At 39.9% G+C, this 24869-nt stretch overlaps 1 protein-coding gene across 4 annotated transcripts in view; it reads left to right on the top strand.

Annotated features, from left to right (window-relative positions):
- EDARADD (EDAR associated death domain) overlaps positions 1–24548 on the top strand; it is a 43008-nt gene extending 18460 nt beyond the window's left edge. For 2 of the 4 annotated variants that reach the window (XM_039531858.1, XM_039531855.1), the window contains 5 exons: positions 4868–4926; positions 6813–6852; positions 10009–10097; positions 15505–15550; positions 19306–19929. In XM_039531858.1, coding sequence (XP_039387792.1) covers positions 4924–4926; positions 6813–6852; positions 10009–10097; positions 15505–15550; positions 19306–19682 — 555 coding nt within the window. In that variant the 5' untranslated portion in view covers positions 4868–4923 and the 3' untranslated portion in view covers positions 19683–19929. Of the gene's footprint in view, positions 1–4867; positions 4927–6812; positions 6853–10008; positions 10098–15504; positions 15551–19305; positions 19930–22908; positions 23155–24423 lie in introns of those variants that run through there. The other 2 variants (XR_005596642.1, XM_039531856.1) reach the window with 2 other exon arrangements.
- The last annotated feature ends 321 nt before the right edge of the window (positions 24549–24869 follow it).

Below are 24869 nucleotides of genomic sequence, written 5' to 3'. Positions count from 1 at the left end.
ATCTGAAACAAAATTGGCACTCTGGAAATCCCAATAGCTAAAACAGGAGGTTTTCTGAAAGCTAAATAATGTTAAAGGCAGCAAAAGGTACTTGAATAAAATGACACACTCTAAACTCTGATAAAAATGTGTCAAAAAATATATCAGCATAACCAATTATCCTTTGCAGCTGTAAACACACTTCAGAATGCTGAGGTGCCTTACAACTGTCACTGGAAAGAGCTAATCAGAAGAAAAATCTAAATAAATCTAATTCTACATAAATAGAGAAATAAACTTCTTACATCATTTGCAAGATCTTACATCATAATACATCATATTACTAGCGTATGTCTGGCTGTAGAAATAACTGATAGTAGCGTCTCTGTAGGTTGTAAAGTGTTCCGGACAGGGACTGCTTTTTACTATGTATGTGCAGCATTTAACACAATGAGATCTCCATCGCCATTCGGGTCTTTAGATGTTACTGTATTGTAAATAATTAATAACACTGGTGATGACAATGCTAATATCTGAGCTATGACTCTGACCTTGACCAGCTAGTTGCAGAAGCCTGAGCAGGCTCAATGCAAAATGAGTGCTTGTGCAGTTAACAGAAGAGCATTGCCTTCTTGCTTAACGAACCTGAATGCTTGCTAAATCTTCCATGGCATTAGAAATTACATCAATCCAGAAACATTACTTCCTTCAACTCCATTGAATTCGCTGTTTAAGCAAGGAGTTTGTCATTTCTCTGATTGGCAAGGGGAGTACACTTAACTTAGGAACAGGGAGCTATGTTGATTTACACTAGCAGAGAGTCTGTCTTCTGAAGTGCAGGCAATGATATTTCTCCAAGTGGCAGGCCTGGCAGCATTGCAAGTATATAATGCTTTTACATAGGAGGAGGAATAATATGGATAAATGAGAGGATTTATGAACCAAGAAGGACTTCATTAAGAATTAAAAAAAAGTGTCTCTTAAGTAAGGCCAGTATGAGTCCTCTGATGCATAAATAACTTCAAGGGGCCATTCCTTGGAACAGGGTTGGCTGGCCCTGGCTCTCTACTGCTCTTAAAGATGCAAGGCATCCTGTCACCTTTTTGGTTAGGCCAGTTATGGTAGCATCTACTTAACAACTCTGCATGGTACTTAGAAGTGCACTTACTTTTCCAAGTGCGCATTGTTAAAAAATCAGACCCTCCAAAAAACTAACTACAGATTGGGAATATCCAGTGGCCCTTTTCTATGGCCCCAATTTTTTTAGGCCTACTTAATCTCTGATATTTTCTTGCACTTTGGCAACACTTGTACACCTTGTCATACCGGTAAAGTTACATTGAATTGATTTGAATTCCTTATTGCTAGTCTCACAAATGCAGTCAGAAATGCCACTTTTAATTAAAAACTAGGGCTATCAAGCGATTAAAAAAATTAATTGTGCGATTAATCATACTGTTAAACCACAATAGAATACCATTTATTTTAAATATTTTTGGATGTTTACAACATTTTCAAATATATTAAATTAAATTACAACAGAGAATACAAAGTGTACAGTGCTCACTGTATATTTTTTATTACAAATACTTGCACTGTAAAAAACAAAAACATTATATTTTTCAATTCACCTTATACAAGTACTTTAGTGCAATCTCTTTATCATGAAAGCTGAACTTACAAATGTAGAATTATATACAAAATAACTGCATTCAAAAATAAAACAATGTAAAACTTTAGAGACTACATGTCCACTCAGTCCTACTTCTTGGTCAGCCAATCACTCAGACAAACAAGTTTGTTTACATTTGCAGGAGATAATGCTGCCTGCTTCTTGTTTACAATGTCACCTGAAACAGGCATTTGCATGGCACTGTTGTAGCTGGCGTTGCAAGATATTTACTTGCCAGATGCACTAAAGATTCATATGTCCCTTCATGCTTCAACCACCATTGCGGAGGACATGTGTCCATGCTGATGACAGATTCTGCTCGATAACAATCCAAAGCAGTGCAGACTGACGCATGTTCATTTTCATCATCTGAGTCAGATGCCACCAGCAGAAGGTTGGTTTTCTTTTTTGGTGGTTTGGGTTCTGTAGTTTCCGCATCAGAGTGTTGCCTTTTTAAGACTTCTAAAAGCATGCTCCATCCCTCGTCCCTCTCAGATTTTGGACAGCACTTCAGATTCTTAAACCTTGGGTCTCGTGTTGTAGCTATTTTTAGAAATCTCACATCGGTACCTTCTTTGCGTTTTGTCAAATCTGCTGTGAGAGTGTTCTTAAAACAAACGTGCTGAGTCATCATCCAAGACTGCTATAACATGAAATATATGGCAGAATGCAGGTAAAACAGAGCAGAAGACAAACAATTCTCCCCCCAAGGAGTACAGTCACAAATTTAATTGATGCATTATTTTTTTAATGAGCATCATCAGCATGGAAGCATGTCCTTTGGAATGGTGGCTGAAGCATGAAGGGTCATACGAATGTTTAGCATGTCTGGCATGTAAATACCTTGCAACGCTGGCTACAAAAGTGCCATGCGAATGCCTGTTATCACTTTCAGGTGACATTGTAAATAAGAAGCAGGCAACAGTATCTCCCATTAATGTAAACAAACTTGTTTGTCTTAGCAATTGGCTGAACAAGAAGTAGAACTGAGTGGACTTGTAGGCTCTAAAGTTTTACATTGTTTTGTTTTTGAGTGCAGTTGTGTAACAAAAAAAATCTGCATTTGTAAGTTACACTTTCATGATAAAGAGATTGCACTACAGTACTTGTATGAGGTGAACTGAAAAATACTATTTCTTTTGTTTATCATTTTTACTGTGCATATATTTGTAATCAGAAATAGTAATACAAAATGAGCACTTTGCACTGTGCACTTTGTAGTCTGTGTTGTAATTGAAATCAATATTGAAAATGTAGAAAACATCCAAAAATATTTAATAAATTTCAATTGTTATTCTATTGTTATAAGTGCGATTAATTGCGATTCATTTTTTTAAAACAATTAATTTTTTTTCAGTTAATCACGTGAGTTAACTGCAATTAATTGACAGCCCCATTAAAAACATGTTTAGATTGAGCTGACAGACTAGTAGCCATGCAGCCCATTGCTAGACAGGCCATTTATTCAGTTTTAAGCCGGACAGTCCTGATTTTCTGTGGTTTGTCCCCAGTCTGGTACTGAGACAGCCATTTTGAAGAGCATGACGCTCTGCCCCCATATGACATGACATGTGGGAAGTCATGTAGGTGGGGGCAGGGTCACATAGGTGGGGGTGAACCAACACCATTCCTGGAAATACCAGAATGTCCAGTATTCTGGGAGACATCTCAGGGGCTATCCTACTCATTGCCACTACAGAACTCAGAGTTTATATTATGAGTTTTGTCATTCACTTCCCAGGCTAACTGGGCCTTGAAGGGTATGTCTACACTGCATCTGGGAGCAACCCGCCCAGCCAGGGTTCAAAGAATTATGTTGGTGGAGCCTGTGCTAGCGTGCTAAAAATAGTTGTGTAGACATTGCAGCTTGGCTGGAGCTCAGGCTCTCAAGCTTGCGGGGGCCTGAGAGCCCAAGCTGCAACATCAAAGCAATGTCTACACAGCTATTTCTAGCACGCTAGCACAAGCCCCACCAGCACAAGTCTGGAAATTAGGGCTGGAAGGCTTGCTCCCAAATGCGATATAGATAGGGCTGCCATCGAAAAGGGACCCTGGTGGCTCTGGTCAGCACCGCTGACCGGGCTGTTAAAACGTAGGCTCCCTGCCCGGTTCTGCCCAGCTTCTGGAAGTGGCCGGCATGTCTCTGCGGCCCCTAGGCGGAGGGGCAATCAAGGAAGCTCCACGTGATGTCCCCACAGCTCCCATTCGCCAGGAACCACAGTGGGTCTGCGTAGAATAGATCCTGCTGATGTAAACTAATGGTTCCGTAGTGCGCTTTAACATAGTACTGATTGAAACAATATTGCATTAATGTGCACTAGGGAACATTATAGAGAGATTACTCACTAGAGTATATACTACAGTATACATTACTTATTATAGAGAGAACCCCCCCCCAAAATCTCAATTTTTGAACATCCACATACAATTCAAAAATTGCTAAAAATACTCCTCCAATGAAATTAATAAACTCCGAAAAACAGAAGCACTAAATATAGTTCATCTTTAGTCCAAGTTTACTTTCCCATTAAGTTTTGAGCTATATTCTGTTATTATAATGCTATATTAGTCCTCTTAATTATTAATTTCTTATACAGGGTATTTCACTGTTTGGAGAAGGCCACTAATGCACAACTGAGTACAGCTATTCAGAGAAAGGAATGTTTTATCCATTTTAGTTATTTTTTGGTTTATTTATTTATTGTCAAACTATGATATTTTAAAAATAATAATTAAAAATATTTATTTGCTTGTCCCTGTTATCAGCTATAACGGTGGTTCTCAAACTTACTGGGTACTGGTGACCCCTTTCACATAGCAAGCCTCTGAGTGTGACCCCCCTAATAAATTAAAAACACTTTTTTATATATTTAACACCATTATAAATGCTGGAGACAAAGTGGGGTTTGGGGTGGAGGCTGAGAGCTCGTGACCCCCCATGTAATAACCTCATGACCCCCGGAGGGGTCCCAACCCCCAGTTTGAGAACCCCTGAGCTATAACTTCTGATATTGTTGAATAGAATTTCTCATCTGTCAGCTAGCACCCATGACTAACTCTTTATACTTTATGACGTGTTCCCATTGCAAATGAACTCCTACGTAATTGATGTATAGTTTCATCTTGGTGAGCTGGTGAAGGAAAGTGCATGAGTGACCAAACAGACACAGTTTGAGGAACATAAAATGAAAAAGCTTATTTATTTGTTTCTGGCAGATCATGCTGCAAAAGAGCCTGTGGAAGATACAGATCCAAGCACTTTTCCATTAGAAATGGTAGGTGTGTCTGGTTTTGTTTCAATATAACTTTCATACTTGGTTATTTAATATTTAGTTTATAGCTTTTTACAGTTATTTAATTCTGGGATGCTCTCAAAAACCCAAGGGTATGATTGACTGAAACCAGGCACATATATGATTGTCTACTAGATACGCACTGAAATGTTATGTAAATAGCCTCAACCCAGTTGTAAATAAAAAAAATGAATCATTACATCAAATGTATCTTGAATAAATCAATAAATAATCATGGTGAAACCCATGTTTAGATTGTAATCTCTTTCGGACAGGACTTTCTCTCACTATGTGCTTACACAGTGCCTGGCACAATGGAGTCATGACCTCTGTTGGGGTTTCCAGGTAATGCTATAGTAATAATAGTACTGTGCATCTCCCTGGAAAGTAGTATCAGATCTTCACCCAGAAACTTAATTATTGTTTATATATAGTCTAAGCACTTCCTTTAAATGTTGTGGCTGATAGCTAGATAAGGCATTAGAAATGCATGTGACAAACAACAAGGCTCTGCCAGATGTGGGGGTGAACTGAGTAAAGAGATGTTTTACTGACTAGTAGATTTACAACCTTCACTGCATACTTTTCCTTGTTGGTGGGTCCTGGGATATTCGGAGAAGCAAACTTATGCTGTCACGCGGAGTATGTTGGGTAAAAGGAATATTTAAATACTCTGTAATCTTAAAGAGGACTCTTTGAATTTGGCTCCAGGTTGCTTACTCTGGGTAACAGTAAATAAAAAAAGAAGCTGATGATATATGTTGTATTTTGCAGCCCAGAGTAGATTAGTGTATAATGTAGCAGTATGGGTGTTTTTAAAAGTACCTTATCTTGTTTGTAAATTGTGGATTTGTCATGCAGCAACATGAATAATGAGAGGGGAAACTATTACTTTCCTGTGGTGACTTCTTCCAATTCAGAAGCGCAGTACGTAGTATCAGCAGAAAACAGAGAGGATAGTGTAAATATTGACCTTAGCCTGTGGCTTTTTTGGGAAAATCAATTTAGTAATTTAGGTCCTGATCCTGTATTGTGATCTATTAGTGCCAACCCCTGAGCATGTGTGAAGTCCCACAGAAATAAATAGGACTTGGTACAGGTCCATATGATTGCTTAAATTAAAGACTGTGATCTTCAACTGTGGTAGAGTTATGATGTCTGTCTGATACAAATGTAAGTTGTTTTTTTTTAAACATGATTTTGTTTCTAAATGAGGAGGATTTTAATTTGTTTGGTGAGAGATTCTATAAAAAGCTGATGGAAGATTCTTGTCTTTAGATGCTGCTAGAGGTAAAATGGGAGCAAGCAGATGTCTAGGTCTCTTAGTAAACTATAGCTTAGAAGTTGGAATATGTTTGTGTTGTAAATCAGCAGATATGTCCGTAAACTGGGTAGCTGTATTTTAGTTTTGCATTTTAATCAGGTTTTAATTTTAATTTTCAAGCAAAGAGACCTTTGATTGTTCTTTAGTAAGAATACGTGTAAGAACAGGACCATCTTTATTATTGTAGTTACTCTTGATACACATTAGTAAGCTGAGAATCTGACCCAGAGAAATTGAGGCCACTGGCAGAGAGCTAAAATTAAAACTCAGAATTTCTTGGCTCCCAGTCCTGTGCTTAGTCTACTAAACCACATTGCATTTTAAGAAACTGCAGCAAAACAACAAACTATATAATTTTGGATTGTAAATAATCCCCAGATTGCCTGTGTTAGTATCTGTTTGGTCCATCTCTAATAATTCATTACTATATTGATGTGAACTTAATTGCCATTTTAAAAAGGCATTTTTGTAACTATAAAGTTTTTTATGTACTTTTTATCAAGTACCGGAAATAACAAACATATGTCTTGGTGTTTTTGGACAGAGAGAAAAGTATCCTGTCCAAGATACACGGCTACCTAAAGGTAAGCACAGCAAACTCCAGCTATTATAAATCTGGTACATTATTGTAGTACATGTAATAAAACCATAGATATAAGAAATATTCTATTAATTTCTTCTGTATTTTTACATTGTAAAAGTTTATGCAGTGTAATGATTTTTTTTAAAAAGTGTGTTATTAATGTTACCTCTGGTGTTTGCCATCTGAGCTCAGCTTTGGTCTAAAAGCTGATTATATCAACAGAAGATCTTGTTTCTCCACTTTGAAGGAAGCTATAATAAGCCAATGCCACAAAGAAAAACAAAAAGGATCAGAACCCAGATTAGAAGGAAATAAAAATATTTGAAAAATGGCTTTGAGACGGTTATCTGTATGTCTGCAGGTGATCAGAAATTCATTTGGGAACCCAGAAAATTTAGTGGTCTCCTGCACGGATGAAATCCTGAGCCCTGCAACCAATTTCATCATTAAGCCTTTAATCCTTCTACCACACTAGCTCCCTTGACCTCTCCCTCTTCTTTATTTCTGCATCCCAGACCCTGCTGTAGGCTTCCTTCCAAGGAATGCCCTGAGAGTGCCTTGAGCCTCAGTACTCTTCCAAGCATATTGTTCTGAATCCTATGATGCACATAAAGCCTGAGGAGGGATCCAGCATCCAATTGGAAAGAGAGGTTGAAAAAGTTAGGGTAAAGACTGGTGAGCTGGGGAAACTAAAACTGGGGTTCCAAGAGAGGATTGAGGATTATTTAGGAGACTGGAAGGAGCCAGCAATAGAAATGAGGTGCTATTGAGGATACCAAGAGAAGGGAAATAGATTGGAGGACAGAAGGGTATGGTACTTTGAACCTGTTCAGTTGCAGGCAGACTGCTCACTTCTTCAAAGTGGTTTTTCTTAAAATTTCTTAAATTTTGGTAATTTCTCTATAGTTTTCCTATCTAAATTGTATTTTTTCTTACTCTTATGGCATTAGTTCATTGTATCTTCCCCTCCAAAGAAAATCAGATTTATAAATAAACATATAACTGTTTGTTTCAAAGCTGTTTAAAATCTGATGCTCCATGTTTAATACAATAAATAAGTAAAATTGAAGGGAAATGGAAATTGTGGCATTTTCTGTTGAAAGGAAATTTCATCATGATCAGTGTAAAGATATAAAAGCATTAATGGAGCTTAGCATTTCCTGTCTGAGACTGGGAAGTGATGTGAAAGATCTATTAATATTCTGTTAACTTCTGCATTCTCAAGTTTTCCTTATAATTAATTTTCTCAAAAGTCTAGCACTGTTGTGGGTTTGGAAACTGTATGACGTTAACCTTAGATCGTTCCTTAGATACTGGCCTCTTCATCTGCTCAAGAGCCTGAATTTTCATCACTATTCAACATGATATGGGGAAGGGAAAAAAAAGCAGTTTTATAAATGTTGCTGAATCTATAAGTGAATAAAATGTGTTACAAGAGTTTGCTTCATACAGTGTATGGGCCTGATTCTTTAGTTGTTGTTTAGAGAAAATTCCAGTTGGCTTTAATGTAAATTTTTTCTCAGTAGAGTACAGGATCTGGCCCCTTGCTTAAAAATAATTAACATGACATCTTAGGGCCTTATCCAGCAAGATGTTGAGCCCCCTCAACTCCCATTAACTTTAATGGGAGTTGAGGGCACTCATCACCTTTCAGGATTAGGCTCATATATTTTTTTCCCTCCAAGTTCACTTTTTGGTCATAGTTACTCCCTCATCCAAATATTAGAAGCAACAGCCAAAAGAATAGACCAAGTGAAATTCAGTTGGTTGTGTTTTGTAATGTCAGCTGAATTCTTTGCCATTGAATCCTAACATAAGAATGGCCACACTGGGTCAGACCATAGGTCCATCCAGCCCAGTATCCCGTCTTCCGACAGTGGACAGTGCCAGGTGCCCCAGAGGGAATGAACAGAACAGGTAATCACCAAGTGATCCATCCCCTGTCGCCCATTCCCAGCTTCTGCCAATCAGAGGCTAGGGACACCATCCCTGCCCATCCTGGCTAATAGCAATTGATGGACCCATCTTCCATGCACTTATCTAGTTCTTTTTTGAACCCTGTTCAAGATAATAAATAAGGAGTCTGTGTCAGATATCAGCTGCTGTCAGAGGCAGGCTATTTGATTTTAAGGATCAATGGTTTAATAAATAATGGCAAATTCTAAGTGCAAGAAGAAAAGTAAATTCTTACTTTATTTGTTTGTTTAAATGTAAGGCATTCCACTGTTTCTTAATAGAAGTCTTATTAGAGAGAACAATAAACTCATATGCATTTTTATCCCTAAAAAGCCTTTCAGCATTATAAAAGTCTTGGAGGATTCTGACATGTCTAGGATAACCTCCTTTCAGACACAAGTCAGCAGAGCAATTAACACATGGATTTAAACACTTGCTTAAAAGTTAAACACACGTTGAAATACTTTGAACAGGGGCCTTATCACAGAGTGAAATTCAACCCTATGCACAGAACTGGCAAAAGGCTTATGCATCACTTAAGTCCTATTTTGAGGGCCTAAGTGGGAGATGAAAGGTAAATGGACTTTGTGCTGTCCCTCTGCATAAGGGTGAATTTCAACCCATGTCTATATACTCACAAAGGTGTGTAGACAGTTTTTAAGATGCAGTGAGTAAAACCTGGTGGTGGTGGTGGGGGACACGTGTGCTTCCAGAAGGGTCCTGAGCAGCATGAGAATAATCCAAACATGGGGAGAGGAGAAGGCAGACTATTGAGAATTTTTAGAAAGTCATTCAAACAAAGCAGAAATAAGAGATTTGTTGACTGTCAAGTACTTTCACTTTTTCAGCTATCTTTCATTTATTGGCTAGGTAAACACTATGTTGGTGCTGCTCCTGGTCAATCTGCTGAAGGAAGAGTGTAGCCCTGCTACCAGTAATAGCCTGTTGGAGATGCAGAGTAAACATTTTACATATACCCTGATGTCTGACCTCTGATAGTACTTTCTATTTGCACAGTCCAGTCATTAACAATTTAAGATTATGTTAAATCCATTTTACATTTCCCAATGACCCATTATCATATGGGATTAAATTTTGTGTGTTAGACTTGTATGAAGTCTGCCATATTTTTGTTTGAGAGTCTTGTAATTAAGCTTATATCTGGGTGAAAGACCAACATTTCAGAATCTCTTTGCCTTAGATGAGGAGTACCTAACAGATAAAGTTACATTGGAAATAGCATCTATTAACATCAGAAGTCTTACATCAGATTCTGGCCTAATACAACAGGTAAGGGAAATGCTTTTCAAAAATTTAAATTATCTGTTTGAGAAACCCATGGGTGCATATTAAACTAAGCTTTTAAAGTTATTTTTGTTGATGAAAGAAAGCTATTAATATTAATCACAACTTTCTCTAGACCGCATGGAGTCATTCAGTAAAATAAGATTGGACATAGAATATCCATTTAAGAATGCTGGGTGAAGTGTGCTCTGTACACACAGCCTATGCACTCCTTAAGCCCTATTTGAAGGGCTTAAGTGGGATTTGAGTGGTGCATAGGTCTTGTGCTGACTCCTCTGTTTAGGGTTGAGTTTTGTTCACAGTGAACCTAGTTCTAGTGACGCTGTACTTATAATGCAGTGGAAACCAAAATTGCTTCAATTTGTATCCAGGCATGAACTCTTCTGACAAGGGCAAATCCTGCCCCCACACGCCATCCCCACTCAGCCTGCAGCAGAACAGATGTTGTTCCTCTGTGCTGAGTGGGCAGGGAGCCTGGAGCCCAGGCAGGGTGCATGCTGCAGAATCCAGTTCTACCAGAATTCCTTTCACACCGGTATGGAGGATAAGATTAAAAACAGGGCTAGTGGATTCACAGCTATACAGAGCCATACATTTTTCCTCCAGCCTTCACCTCCCCTTCACTGCCCTGGGGTTTGCAACCAGGGCAGTGGTTACTGCAGAGCAGCTTTGGAGTTGGGGTTGGGAAACAGGGAAATTATTTCTACCCTGCATCAAGTCCTTATACATGGACTTTGGGATAGTATTTTTCCCATAGTGAAGCTTCATTCTAATGTTCCACTGTAAATGGGCAACACTGTGCAAATTCCATTGGCATGTCACAGTTATCACCTACCAGATAGTGTTACAGGCTGAATTTCTGGGGATTTTCTCTTTTGGGTTGAGCAGAGGAGGAGAAGACAGATTACTGCTTTCTCCTCATGAGAGAGTGCCAATTTCTTATCATGAAGTGGAGAGAATTTGTTGCCTGAGACTCCCTCTTCTATTATACTGAAACTGGGTATAATAAAGGCTTTTTATAGTGACAAAACACTTCACTATACAGCTGTTTCACTGTACTTAGATTTGTAGGGCCCTCTAAAACCCGATCTTGCCTGGAGGGTATGCTTGTTCTTCTGGTCCCTCTGCACACGCATAAGACAAATGTATAGCTTTGTTTAGATTTGCAGTTGTTTTTTTTAATTAGTGGGCAATAAAATTGTCCTGTTAAATAGCAATATTTTATGGACAGTTACATATCTTTGCAATAATGTGATGCTGGATAAGCCTCTGTGCTTCAGAATTGATAAGTGGAAGGTAGCTGAACTGCTAAAATAAAAAAGATGTGTATGCTACAAATAAGTGGCTTTTTGAAATCTTATAGTTTACATGAAAGTATTTTTTTTATTAAACAAAAAATGAGGACTCTGAGTCCATGGGAAATAAAATTTTACTTCTTTCTTTGCTCATACAGTCGCAGTCCCACCATTGCCAACTGTTAAGATTTGATCAGGAGTCTAGAGATTTTTTATGTTAAACCCCAGTTTCTGAAAGCACTTACATGAGTATCTCAGCTCTCATTTAAAAAAAATAGATTTCAGGCCTCATATTTGCAGGAAAAAAATATGAAAACATACCTGAGTGTACTCAAATGGCTCAGAAATCATAAGACAAATAAAAGAACCCAAATTTAATATTTAAAAAAAAAATCTCACGATTTTTAACATACTCTCCAGATTTTTAGCCAGACTCAATTTTTCAATGCTTGGGTTGGCAAAACTGCAATTCCTATACATCAAACACCTACTGACTTTCTCATAGACACTTCTGAACCAGATTCAGATCATAATATGACCATAAATGATCTCCATGTTCAAGAGCAAGACATCCAGTTCTGACCAATGTTTTTAGATAGTCATTGTTCAAGGTCCTGAGTTAGAAGCTGCTGAATAAAAAGCCCTGGGCTCACATTCTATCTAGCTACAACTGAAATGATGCTGGTAAGAGGAGGAAAGTACTTGGAGAAGATGACAAATACTTTCCTCTTACTTTGATGGGGGGGGGGTGCATCCATTTTTGAACCTTTCTTGAGCATGTACCAAACACTGTGATAGTTTTGTGATGTGGAAAATTGTGATTTAGAGAATGGAAAGAAATCTGTAAACTCATCTGCATTTGTGACCATCTGGCCCACTGCAGCAGTGGGTGTGGCAGGGGAGGTAGTGAAAACAGCATGCAAATGTTCCCTTTTATGGGAAATGTGGGGAATTTTTGATAGAATATTTTAGACAAATTTACCTTCCCCCGTAATTGGATTAGGTCATGTGTGTGAATGTGTTCACCACATCAGCTGAAACTGCCTATACTGGTTGTAGGTTTTGCAAAAATAAATCTTATTTTAAAATTTTGATGGACAATATCAATGATTATTTTAAGCATTTTTAAATTTTTATGCATTTATATTTTAACAGTCGTAGGAAGTGATGGGGTGTGTGCCAGACAATTGAGAGGGTCAAACAATAATTATGTAATGACAATAGATGTGAGATTCAAGAAATTATAGCTTTATAACCATTAAAATCCAGATTGGCAACAGCACATATGAAAATATACAAAATAAATATCCTTAAATGAAACTGGAATAAGTTCTCAAGTAGCATTTTTTTTTCTTTGCCTATCTGTAAATCTTGATTTTTATCAATGGAAATATATTTGTCAGTTTGTGTATCTATGGTGAAATTGACATTTACAAATAATAATCTAATCCTTCAAAGCACACCTGTTTGTAGTGGATTTAATAATACAGTAAGTGTCAATAGGAATAGGGCATCTTGTTATGATGTATTGCACCCTACATAGTTTACTTGCATTTGCATGCACAGCCTGCAAGATGCGGTGAAGTGCTCTATGATACTTTTGAATGAATGACACTATACAAAAGTCAGCTGTATTTTATTGCACTTGTCTAAGGGGGAAAACCCTTTCTGCTTTCATCTTCAATAAAGGAAAGACATTTTATTTGGCTCGCACCTGCCCAATGAGTGAGGGCAGTTACTCATGTCTTCTTACTCCGCTCTACTACACTCCTTTCAGTTTGCCTTAGCCGCAGGGTCATACTGCCTTCCTTTGGGTGTTAGATGTTGCTTTCAAGGAATATAGATGTTGCAATAATACATGTTGTCACCTCAAACTATTACGTTATTTTCTCTACATTTAATTAGCTGACAAAAAGCAGTTGAATGCACATTAGCTTAAAAAGAAAGAAGGTTTTGAACTGAGCCAGCAGAAATATTCAATTCCTGCCTTTGTCTAGAACTATTTCCTATATATAAAAAGCCTTTAAAGAAGCTCCTCCAAATTCCATAGAGTCAGTGGAACAATCCCTTATTGTTGCATGTAACAGACAGTGGGCCAGCTGAGGATCTGGCCCAGCCTCTAATTAAAAAAATGGGGCATGGAAATCTTCTAAGTCAAACAATCTGAATCACTGAAAAGCTGTAGGTACGCTATACAAAAGTCCTAAAGACTTCCCCTGCCCCCATGATTATGGCACGATAGTGACTCTTCATTGCAATTCTGCAGTAATATTTCATGCATTTCATATTTTATAGTTAGTTCTTTTCTGTTCTTGTTCACAAATCATTTAATATAAACCTGTCACTACTGAGAGTGAAAATGATAGGTCAGTGCAAGAACTGTTTAAAACACTAACCCTATATCATCTAATGCATCCAAGGGTGCTGAGGGAGTTGGCTGATGTGATTGCAGAGCCATTGGACATTATTTTGAAAATTTGTGGCGATTGCGGGAGGTCCCGGACGACTGGAAAAGGGCAAATAGAGTGCCCATATTTTAAAAAGGGAAGAAAGAGAACCCGGGGAACTACAGACTGGTCAGCCTCACTTCAGTCCCCAGCAAAATCATGGAGCAGGTCCTCAAGGAATCCATTTTAAAGCACTTAGAGGAGAGGAAGGTGATCAGGAACAGTCAACATGGATTCACCAAGGGCAAGTCATGCCTGACCAACCTGATTGCCTTCTATGATGAGATAGCTGGCTCTGAGGATATGGGGAAAGCAGTGGATGTGATATATCTTGACTTTAGCAAAGCTTTTGATATGGTCTCCCACAGTATTCTTGCCAGCAAGTTAAAGAAGTATGGATTGGATGAATGGACTATAAGGTGGATAGAAAGCTGGCTAGATTGTGAGGCTCAACGGGTAGTGATCAATGGCTCGATGTCTAGTTGGCAGCCAGTATCAAGCGGAGTGCCCCAGGGGTTGGTCCTGGGGCTGGTTTTGTTCAACATCTTTATTAATGATCTGGATGATGGGATGAATTGCACCCTCAGCAAGTTTGAAGATGATACTGAACTGGGAAGAGTGGTAGATACGCTGGAGGGTAGGGATAGGATACAGAGGGACCTAGACAAATTGGAGGATTGGGCCAAAAGAAACCTGATGAGGTTCAACAAGGACAAGTGCAGAGTCCTGCACTTAGGATGGAAGAATTCCATGCACCGCTACAGGCTGGGGACTGACTGGCTAAGCAGCAGTTCTGGATATGAGTCAATAGTGAGCCCTTGTTCCCAAGAAGGCTAACAGCATAGTGGGCTGCATTAGTAGGAGCATTGCCAGCAGATTGAGGGAAGTGATTATTCCCCTCTATTTAGCACTGGTGAGGCCACACTTGGAGTATTGTGTCCAGTTTTGGTCCTCCCCACCCCACACACACAGAAGGGATGTGGACAAATTGGAAAGAGTCCAGCAGAGGGCAACGAAAATGATTAGGGGCCTGGGGCACATGATTTACGAGGAGAGCCCGAGGGAACTGGGATTATTTAGTCTGCAGAAGAGAAAAGTGATGGGGGATTTGATAGCAGCCTTCAACTACCTGAAGGGAGGTTCCAAAGAGGATGGAGCTTGGCTGTTCTCAGTGGCAGCAGATGACAGAACAAGAAGCAATGGTCTCAAGTTGCAGTGGGGGAGGTCTAGGTTGGATATTAGGAAACACTATTTCACTAGGGGGTGGTGAAGCACTGGAATGGGTTACCGGAGATGGTGGAATCTCCATCCTTAGAGGTTTTTAAGGCCCGGCTTGACAAAGCCCTGGCTGGGATGATTTAGTTGGGGTTGGTCCTGGTTTGAGCAGGGGGTTGGACTAGATGACCTCCTGAGGTCTCTTCCAATACTAATCTTCTATGATTCTATGATCATAGGATGAGTCAAAATGTAAATATGTTGCATAAAAAGTTTGCAAATTGTCAGGAAACAGACACACACACACAAAGTATTTTCTGTTCAGTTAATCAGTATCTTTCTAAACTGACTCTCCACTTGGTAAACTAGATCAATACAGTTATTGTGTGTTATTTGAATACATGATTTTAATTCAAGGTTACTTTTTGTTTGTAGCCAGAAGAGAATGATAGTCAAAACAATACTGGAGAATCACTTTCAGGTAATTTATTGGCTTTACCATATATGTATGTAGTTATCTTTATGATAGATTTTCTTCAGAAAAGTCTTTGTGAGGATGATATTTAGAATTACATAGAAAGGCTTAGGGACCCAGAATATATGAGGCTTCTCTCTTTTGCTTTCAATATTCCATGCAGGGTATAGTGCCAGAAGTTTATTTGATCTATAGATAGCTAGGAACTGCTCTTGTCAATTTCTTTTTGATGAAATTCACTTCACTTAGCACACCCAGCAGAATGAGATCAAATTAAGATAGGGGCCAATAATGCATTCTCTGCACAGCCTAATTGACCTTCAATTAGGTCAAATGGAGTTAGCTTTGCTCATACCTGAGTAAAAAGTGAGCAGGATTTGGCCCATTGACTTCATCACAAGGACAGCAGTATTACTTATCTATCTTTATATTTAGCTTAAACCGCCCCCTGCAAGGCCTTATGGAATGCCTGAAAGCAGAGATGTCTTCCTTTACTCAGCACTAGTGAGGCTTCAGCTGGAGTACTGTGACCAATGCTGAGCACTACACTTTAGAAAAGATTTAAATAAATTACAGAGAGTCCAGAAGACAGCAACAAAATTGATAAAAGATTTAGAAAACCTGACCTATGAGGAAATGTTAAACAAAACTGGAGTCTTCAGCAAAGAAGACTGAGGGGGCCTGATTGCAATCTTCAAATGTGGTAAGGGCTGTTATCAAAAGGATAGTGATCAATTGTTCTCCATGTCCACTGAAGGTAGGACAAGAATAGGGTGACCAGATGTCCCGATTTTATAGGGACAGTCCCGATATTTGGGGCTTTTTCTTACATGGGTGCCTATTACTGGGGCGGCTCTAGCAATTGTGCTGCCCCAAGCATGGTGGCACGCCGCAGGGGGCGCTCTGGCAGTCGCCAGTCCCGCAGCTCCAGTGGACCTCCTGCAGACGTGCCTGCGGAGGGTCCGCTGGTCCCGCGGCTCCAGTGGAGCATCCGCAGGCACATCTGCGGGAGGTCCACCAGAGCCGCAGGACCAGTGGACCCTCCGCAGGCACACCTGTGGGAGGTCCACCGGAGCTGCCTGCCACCCTCCCGGCGACAGGCAGAGCGCCCCCCGCGGCATGCCGCCCCAAGCATGCGCTTGGCGCGCTGGGGTCTGGAGCCGGCCCTGCCTATTACCCCCCCACCCTCTCTCCCGATTTTTCACACTTGCTATCTGGTCAGCCTAGACAAGAAGTAATGGGCTTAATCTTCAGCAAGGAAGAGTTAGGTTAGCTCTTAGGAAAAGAATTGTAATATAATGGTAGTTAAGTTCTGAGATAAGCTTCCAAGAGAGGTTGTGGCATCCCCATCATTGGAGGTTCTTAAAAATGGTTTGACAGACATAAGAATGGCCATACTGGGTCAGACCAATGGTCCATCTAGCCCAGTATCCTGCCTTCCAACAGTGGCCAGTGCCAGGTGCCCCAGAGGGAATGAACAGAACAGGTAATCATCAAGTGATCCATTCCCTGTCACCCATCCCAGACCAAAGGACACCTGTCAGAGATGGTCTAGGTCAGGGGTAGGCAAGCTATGGCACGTGTGCCGAAGGCAGCACATGAGCTGATTTTCAGTGGCACTCACACTGCTCAGGTCCTGGCCACCGGTCCAGGGGGCTCTGCATTTTAATTTAATTTTAAATGAAGCTTCTTAAACATTTTAAAAACCTTATTTACTTTACATACAATCGTTTAGTTATATATTATAGACTTAGAGAAAGAGACCTTCTAAAAATGTTTAAATGTATTACTGGCACGTGAAACCTTAAATTAGAGTGAATAAATGAAGGCTTGGCACACTGCTTCTGAAAGGTTGCCGACCTCTGTCTAGGTTTACTTAGTCTTGCCTCAGCACAGGGGGCTGCACTTGACCATAGAATATCAGGGTTGGAAGGGACCTCAGGAGGTCATCTAGTCCAACCCCCTGCTCAAAGCAGGACCAATCCCCAGAAAGATTTTTGCCCTAGATCCCTAATTGGCCCCCTCAAGGATTGAACTCACAACCCTAGATTTAGCAGATCAATGCTCAAACCACTGAGCTATCCCTCCCCTTCTCCAGTGCCCTTCCAGCCCTACATTTCTGTGATTGTATGTCACAAGAGTTTGTGCATCCCCTCCACGAGAGACTATGCATTCTCATAAAACTGTGGTGTTGCATTTTGTGACAGGTTGGACCCCTTAAGGTGCCACTCGATGTGCTGAGATATACCATTGAGCCTGCCTGTTCTGCCAGCCTGGCCACCCTTTTTACCTGTCTGGCTGAGCCAGGCTATTAAGCCTCCTCCAGTACACACAGGCAAGGCCACACTCAACAGCAGAATGACACAGACACTGAAATCAGCTCTGGGAACTTCCCTAAACATAGAAAAGAATTAACAAGCATAATCATCTATGAGAGTAGGTGTTTTTGAATACATGATTTGCCCTTTTATAGTTATAAACCATTCACGTCTCCTATTCTAATTGTAACTAAACCAATCCTTGATATTGTGTACTCACTATTTCCATCAGTCTTTTGATTAATACTTCCTCTTACAGCATCCTTGTTTCCAAACTTAATTTGAATATGGTTGGTTTTATATACCATACAAGTTTGAAAGAGGAAAACAGAAGTTTTAAAAGGTCAAGTGGTTATAAGCTGTGCACATTATGCACCTTTCTGCTGTAGTGTCAGTTTGACCAATGTGAGCTTCTCTCTTTCTTCATCCATTACATGGCAAAGTTAAAGGTTTACCCATTTTCCCCTCAAAAGCCTAACTGTTGAAGAAGTGTCTAGAATAATTTCACCCACTAGGCCTGATTGATGGAGTAAGACTGAATAAAAAGTATTTGCAGGTCAATATTACTAATGCTGGCTTTTGCCTTCTTCTAGTCTGTTACTGCACAAACTAATAGAAGTTACATTTTTAGGGCCCTTTTGATTCTTTTTGGAAGACTTTTAAATGGCAATCTGATGTCATATGATAAAGAATATTTCACCACCATATGTTCATATCCAGAAAGTAATTCATTGAGCTTCAGCCAGCTCTATAACTATGAGGAAAATAGGAATACCATTCAAAAAGTGAATACTTTTCTAAGCATTTGCCTGTTACAGATATTTGAAATAATCGCCCTTCATAGAACACAACAGAAAGGTACACTTTTGTGTCACTGGAAATATTAAGCATTTGCTTTGTGTGTGTCCATTAGCAGAGAGAATCTTTACTAAAAGAAGACCGTCAAATATTTTCCTAAGTCTGCACTATTATAAAAATGGCATTTTGGATACACTAAGCCAGGCTGTGACATCTACCAACATAATCGTAACATTTATCTAGATGAGATGTTAACAGAGATCCTTTCTGCATAGAGCTGCTCACTCTGCAATTGAAAGTTATGGCAATTTCCATAAAGCTAAGGGAATTCTTCAGGCCATGTGGCCCAGCCCACACATCATAGTGAAAAGTGGCATCAGTTTGACACCCTTGTTATAAATGAATGTGTATATTTTAAAAATTATTGTTCTTTGGTTTTATCTTCAGTGTACAGTAAAGAAAAACATAACAAAAATTAAAAGTAGTTTAATTCAATAGCGAAAGATACTTTAAATCCCCATTATTATTTCAGAAATAGTTCTAAGCAACATATTATTCAGCAGTGCCTGAGGGTTTGTGTCATAAAAAGAAGCCATGGAAAATAGAACAGATTCTAACCTTTCAATGTAATGTTTATAATTGTAGATATGAGGAGCTCCTGCAAAGAAAATGGCACCTGCTCGTTATGTTTGTGTCGTGCTCCAACCATCAGCGACTTGCTCAATGATGAGGACTTGTTGTATACAATGAGGATAAAGTTGGATCCATGCCACCCTACAGTAAAGAACTGGAGAAATTTTGCAAGCAAATGGGGAATGACCTATGATGAATTGTGTTTCCTGGAACAGAAACAACAAAGCCCTACGTTGGAATTTTTGTTGCGGAACAGTGACAGGACTGTGGAACAATTGATTGATCTGTGTAAATTATATCAAAGAATTGATGTTGTGAAAGTGCTGCTGAAGTGGGTGGAGGAAGAATGGCCAAAGAGAGGGAATGGAACCTATCAGAATCACTTCTAGGTCAAAGAAAATTGTTAGCTTGAAAAATTTACTTGTCTAATTGCCACTAGTGAGAGGGAAGCTTTCCTTGTCAGTGAAAGGGCATATACCATCAGTTTATGCAGAATGCAAGCTTTTATTTTATATATATATATATATATCAAGCAAAGATGACCTTCCAAATGTGAACAGGATATCACTAATACAGAGTTGTCTTCCTGAGTCTACAAACATTGTAAGTCTTTTCCACTCCTCATAGATTTCCCAAGCAGGAGCAGAGTGAAAATGACACAGCATTGAGCAATATGACCCTTGAAATTTAGAACCTTGGAAAGAGTGAAACTGACAAGAATGTCAGTTTCCCACTGTTGTTGATTTGTAAAGTTATGATCAGCAGCCAAGAGGCTTGAACCATTGCCCCTACCTCACTGGTAACCGTGCCCCTATTTTTCATATCAGCTTCTACTTAGTAGGTGTCTGGTAATATTTCAAGCCCTAACAGGAGGAATAAAAGGATCGGTTAAAGAAGTGTTTAAATATTTTTGGTATAGGAACACCTCATGTGTTTCCAACATCACTTTGCATTTGCATTATTGGATTATTTTAATATTTGAATACCCCATTTTGCAAAAATTTCATTTGGATACTCTCTTATTAAAAAAAAGACATTAAATGAAACTGTTGTGTAATTCTACTACATTAGAATTATATATTGATTATGGAAGAAATCACATTGAATTCAGAGAGAATTTCCAAGGCCCACAAGAGTTGGGGACAAAAAAGCAATTAAGAAAATGCTTTACATTAAAAATGAGTTCCAAGAGTTTTGAAGAAAACATTCAGTTGCAGGATTCTTATCTGTTTTTCTCAATGCTTCTTGTTTTGAGGTGGGGAGACAGCTGTAGCCTCACTCACAGTGTCCTCAGTACAGTAGTCACTAGGATTTTCCTGTTCAAAGATTGTGGTTTTCTAGAAGAGATCACAAAACAGTCCTGTGGGCTGACCCATTTTACACTCTACTCAGAGACCATTTCCTGCCTGCAAAACAACACATGTACCACTTAAGCCATCATAATGGCTTAAGGGAGTGAGTGTGGATAGCTACTGGAGAGTTTAAGAGGGTTTAAGACTTACCAGTCGCCCCAGGGATTTGGTCTTGTTGCTACTTTGAATTTAAATGGTTAAATTTAAAATGTATTTTAGAAAGGATTAGCAATAATTGATATTGCTCTTTTCCCTACAATTCTTACAATATATGTTCTAATATTCTAAAGCCAGTTTGAAAAAAATCAGTTTTAGACATTCATTTATGTTAACTAAAGCATCTTGAGTTAGTACATTGTCCACCATTATTTTGCTATATGTACCAATGTACCAAAACACAGGCAAAATCTAGGATGGGTTTATGGCTCATGTACTGTTTAGTTTCATAAATTTGGAATGATCACTAAACTTCTGCAGAAAAGAGGAGTGAAGCAAAAAGAGGGATTGTGCGTTGAGATCCCTACTTCAGGACAACATAAGGCCTAATGCATATTATACTGTGTATATTTTATATCAGTGGGGGTGGTTACTGAGCAGCTAGAGGTAAAGGCCATCATTTTCAAACCTCGGGGCCAGATTTGCAGGCAGCAGAAATCAGTGGTGTTGTACTGGCTTCAATAAAGATGAGAATAAAGTGACCTGATTTCAGAGTCTGAGTAGGAAGGGTCAAATTTTCCATAAAAACTGTTTTTGGATGGCAAATTGGATTATTGACTAAATTAATTTTCATGAAAAGTATCTGCTTTCCGCAAGAAAACAGTAATTTTTTTCATTGAAAAACTGAATGTTCCAAAAGTGAAGTTTTTAGCAGAAAACCACATTTTTTTGAATGTGAAATGCTGCTGTGGTACATCATGGGAATTGTAGTTCAAGCCACCTCCTGCTCCTCTTCGCCTCTGTGGACTGAGCAGCCCAGCCAGGCTTAATCTCCCATGATGTTCTATACCAGCATTTCTCAAACTCGGGTTCACGGATCCCTGGGGGTGCCCAAGGGCACTCCAGGGGGTCTGCAGGGCCCGCTGATCACCTCCTCCTTCTCCCCAGCTGTTCCCTGGTCTGCGGGAGGCACTGGAAGGGAGGGGAAGGAGCAGGGTGGAGCGTGCTCAGGAGAGGGGGCGGCGCAGCAGGGCTAAGGCAGGCTCCCTACATGCCCTGGCTCCGTGCAGCCCCTGGAAATGGCTGGCATGTCCCTGCAGCCCCTAGGGTGGAGGTCTGGGGGTCTTTGTGCACTGCCTCCGCCCTGAGCACCAACTTCTCAGATCCCATTGGCTGGGAACTGCAGCCAATGAGAGCTGGGGGGGTGGGCAGTGCCTGCGGATATGGGTAGTGCATGGAGCCGCCTGGCCTAGGAGCCGTTGCCAGAGGGATGTGCCAGTCACTTTCAAGAGCCACCCAGCAAGAGCCCGCACCCCCTCCTGTACCCCAACTTCCTGCCCCGGCCTGGTGAGAGTGAGGGTGGGGGAAAGTGAGCAACTAGAGGGGGGGAATGGAGTGAGCTGGGGGTGGAGCCTTGCAGAATGGATGGGGCAAAGGCTGGGGGGGTGAGAGATGGGGGTCCCTGAAAAATTTTAAATCAAAATGGTGGTCCTCAAGTTGCTAAAATTTGAGAACCACTGTTCTACACCCATGGAACTACCATGATGCACTGCCTCTTCTCACCTAGAACAATGTGGTGTATCATGGGAGATGTAGTTCAACCAGGAAGCCTAGTTTTTCCATGGAAATTTTGTAAGAAAAACAAATCTCATTTAATCAAAATTTTCTATTGGGGGAAAACACCCCCCATTTTCCCAACTAGCTCAAGTTCCGAGCCCTTGCAGTTCTCACTGAAGTCAGTACAAGCTGCAGGTGTTCAGCACTTCTGAAGAGAAGACTACTTTTATTTACGAGCCCAAGCATGAATTTAGTTTAACTTTAGGCAGCTTGGTTTGAAAAGGTTAGCCTTAACTTTATTACACCTGTAGTTGCTCATTATTACTATAGTTGACATAATAGGATTTATTTAATGTTTTTATCCTTGATATGGCATGAACTCGGTTAGACACTTCAAATATTTTCATACTTGAATATCCATGTCTACAAGACATTAGTCTGATCAGCCTTGGAATATGTTTTCTATCTCTGTTATAATGTATACTATGTTAGTAGAAAAAATAACAAACCTTAGATGTTGAATGTTATTGTATTTGTTTTCATTTCTTAGGGTAAGCAAAAAGACTTTTGAAAGAACACAGATGGTTGGTGCTGAAGTACTCAAATCCAACAATCGTTGTCTACCACCAAAATACCAGCAAGTAGCTTTGTACTGAAAAAATGTTTAGATCAGAGGTGTGGAATCTAGACTACCTATGTTTGCAACAAATATTGTCTTATTCTCATCAGCATGCATCAACACTGCAACATTATGAAGCACATCCCTTTCCTCCTTTCTCATGAAAAATAAAATAAGGAGATGAATAGTGAGAACAGAGGGAATGTTCAACACTGCTGCAGTTTTTCTAGATTGGGACTAGAGAGGTGTGAAACCTCCATAGGTTGCCTTTAGGTTAGAAATTGATTTGTGAACCTGGGCTAGCAGTTAGTCTTCAAAGGTTTGCAAAAATCTACCTAGACCTGAAATCTCATTACCTTCTTCTTATCCTCCCACACCAGGTCACAGTCCTCACACTTAACTTTAACTCTTTTGCCAGAGAGTTACTGCCAACTCTCCCTACCATCCTATTGGCTGTAGAAGAGCCCTTTTCCAACTCATCTTCAAGGAAGTGCATGGCAAATTAGCCTATTCCTCTTTAACTCCTGTGGCATCTTTCAGATGACAGGTAGCCCAACAGCAGCAGCAATGAGGAAGAAAAGGCTCCTACATAAAATGTAACCTCAGTCTGGTCTCTGAAATCCCTCTAGAGTGCATCAATGGGACATCCCAAAGAAGCCAGACTGTACATGTCCCTTCCCCTCACACATATGTAGAGGAATGAAAGGTGTTGCAGACTGTAGTTCTATCCCAGAAGACACCTAAACTAGAGAGAGGGTGATCAGCACGGTTCCAAGGGCTTGTCTAGAGGGCAATTATAGTGAAACTTAAAAAAACCTATATCCTGCAGATGAACTTGGAACTCCAAGCAAAAATAAAGGGCTGCAAACCAGTATAAAATATATTCAGTCCATTTCAGCTCACACACAAAACCCAGCAAGTTTTGTATAGCCCCAGTTAGCCCGATTCCCCTTCCTAATTCTAAGCCAACATATAAAACAAGTGAGGATTAACGTATCTGCAGAATATTTGATTCACAGGAGTTTTGACATGGCTAAACTTGCTGGCCTGTGACCAAATGTATTTGTCCATTTCAATAATTGCTCTTGCCTAAAGATCTGTGTAAAGAAAGTGCTTGTCCTTTAACAAGCAAGACATCGTGTTACAGACCACTGATGCCTGTAGCTCATCGTGGTTTTTCTTCCCTCAAACCACGATTCTTTAAAGAAGAGTAACCAACTAATAATCATTCAGTTAAATATTGTTCTCAAGCTTTAGGGATTGGGTCCATGCAGTCTAGCATTCTTCCATTGCTTGTTCATGTTGAGTGACAGGAGTCCTATGGTGACAAGAGACCGCTCGCACTTAATCTGCAGCATGCTCTCATTCTGCGAAGGGATATTGTAGCTGTCCCCCTTGAAGCTGCCAGTGCTCTATGCTTGACCCTTTGCTTTATCCCAACAACAGGTGGGTAACTTGAGCATCTCAAGACCTGGCAGAGATCTGTGTTACACCCGGTAGTGGAAACAGAGTGTTTTTAACCCTGGCTGCTTCTGTGCCTGTCTGACCTGGTGAATTCTGTATAATACAAGGGTGCGTGTGTTACTTTATCCTTCTTGGCTTTTATTTACATAAGTAAATGATGCCATAGATGTTTCCCCTAGTATTTCAATGTGAAATTTCAAGTCTGCAATACTATGACATTTTAAATTGATCAGTGGGGGGTGGGGTGGGGGGAATGGGCCCTTGAAATTTTGCAAGAAGTGAGTCTGAGAAATCAAAAGCAGTCACCATGCATCAAGGAACACAGTTTCACCCTGCCCTACTTCTGCATGGCTATGTTCTTTATAACAAAGTGTGGAGATGGTCCCTAGAGGTACAAATCTCCCTTGGTACCTTGTTCTGTATACCTT

Source organism: Mauremys reevesii, linkage group 3 (assembly GCF_016161935.1).
Source record: "Mauremys reevesii isolate NIE-2019 linkage group 3, ASM1616193v1, whole genome shotgun sequence".
NCBI lineage: Eukaryota > Metazoa > Chordata > Testudines > Geoemydidae > Mauremys > Mauremys reevesii.
The sequence above is the reverse complement of the archived record's forward strand: the minus strand, read 5'-3'. Positions and strand labels throughout refer to the sequence as shown.